Consider the following 8,333-nt stretch of genomic DNA (forward strand, 5'->3'; position numbering starts at 1 on the left):
ACTACTGGATTCTTAAACTTTCTGTTCACAGCCAGCCATTGTTGGCTGAGCCGGAGTCATTCCAATAAATGATATATATAATATTTAATATAGATATATAACAAAATATATAATATAATATAATAATATATAATATATAATAACATATTATATATTATACATTTATATATGGAGAGGGAGAGAGAGAGGAGAGAGAGGGAATTCATTCTATAAATTGTTACTCTAGAGAACTCTGACTAATACACGAGCTGAGAGAAAAAATATAAACCATATGGCAGTAAAGCTTCAACACCTTGAATATAGAAGAAACTCTTGAAACTTGAAGTGGGAGACCAAAAGCCAATACAGAGAATGGACAATGTAAAGAAAGCCATGTATTATTTATTTTAATTTGTTTGTTTTGAGACAGGATCACACTTTGTAGCATGGGATGGTGTGTAGCATGGGATGGTGTGTGTATATACTTCTGAGTGTGTAGCTCAGTGGCAGAGTGCCTATTTGGCATGCACACATCCAAGGGTTTGATTTCTATCACTACTAAAACCAAGCAAACAATGACAACAGGAACCTCCCACTACCCACTAACTTCCTTGAGAAGCCCATACCCATGTCGTAGATGAGTACTGTCCCTTTCCTAGCCATCTCCTCTGTCTCTCTGTCTCTCTCTGTTTATGTGTTTGTACTTAGATCTATGCTTTGTTTGTTTCTTTGTTTGAGACAGGGTTTCCCTGTGTAGCCCTGGCTGTCCTGGAACTCATTCTGTAGACCAAGCTGGCCTCGAACTCAGAAATCCACCTGCTTCTGCCTCCCAAGTGTTGGGATTAAAGGCATGCGCCACCACTGCCCGGCTAGAGCTATATTTAAACACACATTCTTTCTTTCTCTCTCTCTTTCTTCTTTTCTCTCTCTCTCTCTCTCTCTCTCTCTCTCTCTCTCTCACAAAGCTCTGGCTGGACCACTAAAGGTGGGTCCCACCACACGCCAATAAAAACTGTTTCTTAATAAACTCCAACTTTCCTTCAAAATAGGATATTAATCGCTGATGATACAGCTCAGAAATAGAACACTTACCTATCATGCAAGAGTCTTGGGTTGATCCCCAGAAACACAGACACACACACACACACACACACACACACACACACACACACACATGCCACATGACATGACATTAAAACAGTCCTTAAACATGTGAAAATATGATCATTTTCATTCTTAACAAAAACATTAGTTAAGCCACACTAAAAGAATGAATAAGTGACTTGTGGCATATGCATAATAGGAAATTCTATTCACTAATAAAAGAAAAGAAATCTGATAACACAGCTTGGATGACTTGCAAGAGCCAAAAGTGGAAAAGAAAAGGAAATACAAAAGGAATACATTGTATCACATTCTACCGGCATGAAGTTCTACAATAGACAAATGTACTACAGCACCAAAAAGTAAACAATGTTGCTCTGGCTGTAGGAGGAGAAGTGGAATGAAAGAACCTTTAAAGAGCGACGGACGTGTTCTTCCTGGATTGTGACGACACACAGGTGTCCGAAAAGTCATAGCATAGTATCCTTTAAATGACTGCATTTATGTTGAGAGACAGCATATATCACTAAAATCTTTCAAATTACAAGGGCCCTACTTGAATATATTTCCTATAGCAGGGAAATAATTTCATTTCTATGAGAATACACTGAGCAACATTTTCTTTCAGATCCGAGATGGTTAGGACGCATTTAAATACTTGTTTCTGATATCTTTGTTTCGGTGTTGGGGATCACATCCAGAACCTTGAGTGTGCTACCAAACTCTTGTCCATGGAGCTAGTTTTGTTTTTATTTTTAATGGAGTTTTCTCTTTTTGTTTTATTCGCTACTGTTCTCATGAATTTTTAGCTTTCTCAATGACCACATCTTTTCCCTAACATGATATAAAGCACTGTGTTAATAAAAATCACTGCCAGATCTTTTTTTTTAAAATGAGGGGTGGGTGGTCAAGGACTTTACGAGAAGCGGGATTCCCCTTTGGGGTCACCCATAGAAGGGCCGGAACAAGACCGGAGGAAACTTCCGCTTTCATTTCCTTGGTTTTTAAGTCACTTTCTCTTTAAAGGGGCGTCGCGGAAGGGTAATTTTCTGTCGGAGGATTACTTCCCCCCTCGACGAGTCCACCCATGATAAAGGGATACCATAATGTCGCAGAGCAATGAGTAACCTATAAATGCTCAAAAGTCATAACACACGATTTACAATTTTGTAAAAATAAAGGTAAACTTTGTCTGACCTTTAAGCATCATTCTCTTCTTTCGGTCTCTACAATGCTGAACATTTGAATTAGGTTTCTTCCCCTCCATTGCTGGTCAGTGGTTCGCTCCGACCTTAGCACTGACAGGCCGCCCAAGCTGCGGCTGCGCACAAAGCTTGCGGGGGATGGGGGGAGGAACATGGCGCAAGCTCTGTCTGAAGAGGAGTTTCAACGGATGCAGGTGCCGCTTGATGTGGGGAAGACCACCAGTCTAGTAGACTAGGGGGCGGGGTAGGAAGAAGACGTGCCATCGGCTCTGAAGATTTGGTTGGGATGGGACTTAAATATAAGGGGGTGGCCCGGAGAAGGGAAACTGAGACGATCTTAATTGATTTCGAAGATTCTACGTGGGCTCTGAAGGTTGGATTCTTGTGGGGAGTGTAGAACGTCTTTAGGCGATATCTTTCTCAGTCCGGAATTGGGGTGAGACCTTTGGGTCTGTGTATAGGGCATACCATTAAATGGTGATGATGTTAGACTTTAAAGGATGGAGATTCTGAGGAGAAATGATTTTGTCGGGAGAGAAAAGAAGCAGGCATCTGGCCATTTGCGTCATGGGGGGAGGCGCTGGTTGGTGATTTGACAGGACAAGACCATGAACTGGTGGGAGGTGGGAAGTTTGTGGGAGATACCAATACCACTAGGCCAGGGAAGTAGGGAAAGACCATGGATCTAGTCCCTAGAGTTGCTGTGCCATTGATGATAGAAGATCCTAAGAGGGAAGGAGGGGTATAATTGAGGGGTGCTTCCTTTAGACCCGGGGTAATGAGCATTCTGAGTGGGTAATACCATTAATCCAGATTAAAGGAAGGACCAGAGGATAATTAAAAAATGATACTTTGGGAGTTCAGGGAAGGGGACATCACTGGGTTTGGGGAGTAGTCTGACCTGGTCCTCAGACCTGTTGATCCTTTTCCAGGCATCCTGAGAGGGAATGATAGCACTGCACAATGAATGGACACTTAGTGAGAGAGCCTTAATGGGAAAGACTGAAATGGGGAAACCTTAGAGTCCTGTAGGTTGGGGGCAGAACGCTTGAGGGAGCAGAAGTATTCGGTTGGCCTGCTTGAGGGACACTGAAGATGTAAGAGTGAGCTTATTGGATCATAAATGGGGAGGACCACTGGAAATTGCAGAAGATTCTGAATAAGACTAGTTCAACTGGCCCACCTAAGGGTATTTGAGAGATCCTGAAGGGCAGACATAATGTCACCCCTATTGGATCATTACTGAAGACATCTTTTTTTTTTTTTGAAAGATTTATTTATTATTATATACAAGTACACTGTAGCTGTCTTCAGACACTCCAGAAGAGGGCGTCAGATCTCATTTTGGATGGTTGTGAGCCACCATGTGGTTGCTGGGATTTGAACTCAGGACCTTTGGAAGAGCAGTCAGTGCTCTTACCCACTGAGCCATCTCACCAGCCCGCCTGAAAACATCTTGTAAAAAAGTGGATAGATAGATACTTGGGCAAGGAAGGTTTATCTTATTTTGGGTCATGTGTAAGGAAAAACTATTGGGCTCTTTTGGAGAGGGACTTCAAGGGTAGAAAGGTATTCCAGTTGGCCTACGATTAGGAGAGATGATATTTGGGTCCTGAGGAGAACAGAACAAGAAAGATCCTATAGTAGCTAAGCCTTCTGATCTGGAGCAAACCAGTGTGCTGAGAGAGGTGGAGTTGATGCGTTGAGAGGGATATAAAAACAGGGGTAGGGGACAGTGGAGGGTTCTGGGAAGAATCAGATTCAGGGCTCTCTAAGACTGGTAGATGTACATGTACTGTGTGAAGTGGCCCTTGCTGTACTTCCTCTTAATTCTATACTTAAGGGGACTCTGACTTGTTTTGAAAACCTTGGCAGTTCCATAGGACCTTGAGCAACATCCCCTGACTCATGAAAGTTGGGAAGGAGAAAGACCAGATTCTCCTTGGGAAAGAATTTAGAAGGCCCTCCTGCCAAAGGGGCCTCCTGGGTCTAGGCAGGACAGTGTTCAGGGTGTAAGGAGGTCAGCCAAGATTTTATCTGCATGTATAGTCTCAGGAACACATATGAAAAGAAGCCTAACTATTCCAACACTCTTCAGTATGCCAATACCCTTCAGTGGTCCAGGTGTGGAATGAATTAGTAGGGAAATGGAGGGGAGAGGCTGGCTCTGGTTATAAATGGAGCTGGACAAGGTGGAGCTGGGGCTCAGGGCATGGCTGCCCATTTAAGAGTACAGTATCCAAAGATCTTAAGGAACAACTAAGGAAGTGCTTAGGGGATGCCAGTCCAGTCTTTAGGGCTTAGGAGCTTGGTTGCCTCATGTGTGGGTAGGAATGCTTTCCTGATAAATATTTTTGTTTCTTGGCTCCTTCCAAAGACTCAGCTCCTGGAGCTCCGGACAAATAACTACCAGCTTTCAGATGAACTTCGGAAGAATGGTGTTGGTGAGCCAAGAGAGTCTCATTAGATGGGGTGGTTTTGGGGGGAATAGAGGCAAAGGTTTTCCTTTAGAGGCCTGATAAGATGACCCTTCAGTTCCTTGTTACCACCTGAGGCTGAGATTCCCTGCTTTCCCTGCACCAGAACTTTCCAGTCTTCGACAGAAGGTCGCCTACTTGGATAAGGAGTTCAGTAAAGCTCAAAAGGTACCTCCCTCTGCCTACCCCATCCACCCACCACTTGCTTCGCCCCTATCCATCTGACTCATTCCCAGTGAACACCTACACTGAAACAGACCTAATGTCACATGCTGCTTTCTTATAGTCATTTGAAGTTTTTATTTCACAGAAGTCTCTTCAGTTGGCTAATTTTAACCTAATCTTGCTGAATTTTTATGTGTGTTTCTTTTGAGACAGGATCTTGCTTGTAGCCCAGACTGGCCTTGAACTCTTGATTGTCCTGCCTCAGCTTCCCAAGTGCTGGGATTATAGATGTGTGCTAATTTGCCTGGCTTTGCTTAATTTATTGATTTATTTTAATTTATTCTAATATCAATTGCTTATTTGTTTTCATTTACCGTTTTTTTTGTTGGTTTTTTTTTTGTGTGTGTGTGTGTGTGGTGCTACAGATCAAGCCTAGGATCTCATGCATGCTAGGCAAGCTCTCCATATTTTATCTTAGCCAAAAGGCTAAAAAGTGATCTTTTTGTTGTTTACAAGACAGAATCTCTTGAAGCCTAGGCTGGCCTTGTGCTTATATGTAGCTGAAGATGGCCTTGAATTCCTGATCCTCTATTCCTCATCCTTCTGTCTCCAACTCCCAAGTTCTGGGATTACAGGAGTAAGCCACCAGACCTAGCTCTAAGCTGCCTTTACTCCTGTGCTCCATCTCTAGCCCTCATTCATTAACTTTGTCTTGAAATGGGCATCTAGCTGTGTTTCTCAAGCTGGTCCCCAATTCCTGGCCTCAAGTTGGCCTCCTTCCTCAACCTCTTGAGTACCTGGATCTATAGGCATATATACCACACGTGGCTTCATTCATTAACTTTGAAGTAGTCAGGTCTATCTGCTTTGAGTCTGCCTCTGTCTTCCACTTACCTCGCTTCTTTTTGCTCCTACCCCATCTACTTGTCCTGGTCCTGTTGGTGACATGAGACCAAACCCACCTTTCAGATTCTTTCAAGATAGAGCCTAGCATGGCTTCTAAAGAGAGGCTAGATCCTTATTTTTATTCTTCTTCATTGCTCTGTGTTCATATTGTAGTACAATGTTGCATAGAGTGCATGCTGAGTAAATACTCGTTGGATGAGGGGGTGCTGGAGCTCAGTGGTTAAGAGTACTAGCTGCTCTTCCAGAGGTCCATCCTCAGCATCCACATGGCTGCTCACAAACAGGCTGTAACTCTAGTTCCAGGGGATACGATGCTCTCTTCTAGTTTCCAAGAGTACTGCATTGCACCCATACACACAAAAAGAACAATTAAAAAAAAAAGGTGGAAGGTGAACTGACTCCATGAAATTGTCCTCTGATCTCCATGTGTAAGCTGTGACATGTGTACTCATGTGCATAGACACACACAATAATAATGAATAAATAGATTTTTTTTAAAAAAACCACTTGTTTGGATGAATGAATGTAGAATTCAGGAAAATCCAGCAGTCAGGAAATGGGAATTTTTGATAGGACATTGATTTCTTTGCAAAGTCTGACACGATCCTTGGCTGCCAAGCAGAAGGGTAGAAGTTGCTGTGTTGCATGAGAGGGAAGCACATTGATGTGCTTGAACAGATGGAGTGATGAAGCCACAATTTACTAGCTTGGAGATCCAGTCTATAAAGGGTTACATTCCAAGACACAGTTCTGCCCTCTCCTCAAGCCCCCAAGAGGATAGAAGAAAAGGGAGACTTTGAGTGCCGTGGCACGAAGGCAGCAGCATCTCCAACCGTATTTCCCTCATTTCTTCTGTTATTTCTGTGGGCTTTCAGTTGTTATGCGAGTTCTGTGTTTAAACATATTTCCATCCCACAACCCCCATTGCCCTCACTTAACGCCTGCAGCAGTAGTCTCCATATCCCACAGGGGGGTCCATTGCTGTTCACTTTAGCTCTCTTCCACCCTTCCTTTTAGGCACTAAGCAAGAGCAAGAAAGCTCAGGTAAGGGGGTCTTTGGTGGGTGAATATGTGTGCAAGACTGTCACAGTGGGGATATTTCTGTTTGGTGGCATTGTACTGGCCTTTATCTATGTACACCCATGTATCTGCAACTTCCTCACTGCTGTGTATTTCTCTGTCTCTCTTTGTTTCCCTGTGTTTGTCTTGTACTCTTTGCTTCTTTGCATCTTTTCCTTTATCCTCACTGAATCTGGCTGCCTTTCGGTTTTTCTCTCTGCTTCTTCTCGCCAACTTCCCTTTGTCTCTCTCTCCCACCTGTTTCTGTCTCTTTCCTTGTTTTTCCCCTCTGTCTAACTTCTTATTTCTTTCTCCCACTCCTCTATCTCTCTTCTTTCTTTGCTTTCTGCTGTATTCTTCCCCTGTTGATACCTCTCTGTTCCTGTCTTCTTGCCTCTTCTCTTTCCTGATCAACCTCCCATCTTGCATCTTCTCCCTTTTCCTTATCTCTCCATCATTATTTCTCTTTTCCCTGATCCCCTTGTCTATATCTCCCTTCTTGTTCTTTCTCCCTACTTCCTCATGTCTCTTCTTCCCTATGTCTCTGTTCCTATATATCACCCCATTCTTTCTACCTATATGCTTCCTACCCAATGCCATTATTTCCTTCTCTCTCTTTCTTTACCTACCTTCCCATCCTTTCTACCCCTGTTGGAGTCCTGGCCCGTGTCTGCCACTGCAGGAAGTGGAGGTACTGCTGAGTGAAAATGAGATGCTGCAGGCAAAGCTGCACAGCCAGGAGGAGGACTTCCGTTTGCAGAACAGTACACTTATGGCCGAGTTCAGCAAGGTGCTGGTGCCCGGGATAGCTGAGGGGGGAAAATGGGAATGGTGCATCTGTGTAAGTGTGGGCAGAAGCTACCTTAGGCTGAAAGCTCAGCAGTAGAGGGTGGACAAGGTCTGCCGCTGAACACTGTCCGTGGTGCTGAATCAGGCCTTAGACTGTTGCTGGGGACAGTAAATTGACAGGTGGGGCCAAACCCGTTCATGGAATTAGATCCTTTGAGCCCTGAGTTTATTTGGTTCCTAAGTCACTCCTTTTATTTAGTTCAAGTCTCCATTTGTATAGTTTTGGGCTGGTACTATGGAGCCCTAGCATATTCAGGGCTTTAAGTAAAGTTCTTATTGCTTAATATGGATGGAAAAGTGTTTGAACTGCTTCCGTTTTCTTTTTCTTACCTTCATTTGCCATGAATCTGGGGTTCCACTTCTTCCAGGTAACTAATCCTGGATTGGCTAACTCCATCTCCTTACTGATTCTAATATCCTGGCTATTTCTAACCCTTCTGGGCAGTTGGAAATCCTGTGTTTTATTCTCCTAGTAGTCTTCTGTATGCATGGTTGATCAGTTTGTGAGTTTTCAGTGTTTTTTTGTTTGTTTGTTGTTTTTTCGAGACAGGGTTTCTCTGTGTAGCCCTGGCTGTCCTGGAACTCACTC

The 8,333-nt window shown here is 43.5% G+C and overlaps 1 protein-coding gene across 12 annotated transcripts in view; it reads left to right on the plus strand.

The window, feature by feature from the left end:
• The first annotated feature begins 2,405 nt into the window (after positions 1-2,405).
• The window catches only part of Gripap1 (GRIP1 associated protein 1), a 30,001-nt gene continuing 24,073 nt past the window's right edge, over positions 2,406-8,333 (plus strand). For 5 of the 12 annotated variants that reach the window (XM_031389144.1, XM_031390002.1, XM_031389409.1 and 2 more), the window contains exons 1-5: positions 2,406-2,482; positions 4,666-4,732; positions 4,824-4,933; positions 6,854-6,880; positions 7,578-7,685. In XM_031389144.1, the coding sequence (XP_031245004.1) occupies positions 2,441-2,482; positions 4,666-4,732; positions 4,824-4,933; positions 6,854-6,880; positions 7,578-7,685 (354 nt within the window). In that variant the 5' untranslated portion in view covers positions 2,406-2,440. The remainder of the gene's footprint in view (positions 2,483-4,665; positions 4,733-4,823; positions 4,934-6,853; positions 6,881-7,577; positions 7,686-8,333) is intronic. The other 7 variants (XM_031389321.1, XM_031389759.1, XM_031389581.1 and 4 more) reach the window with 5 other exon arrangements.

This window comes from Mastomys coucha, chromosome X, assembly GCF_008632895.1.
Source record: "Mastomys coucha isolate ucsf_1 chromosome X, UCSF_Mcou_1, whole genome shotgun sequence".
NCBI classification, from domain to species: Eukaryota; Metazoa; Chordata; class Mammalia; order Rodentia; family Muridae; genus Mastomys; species Mastomys coucha.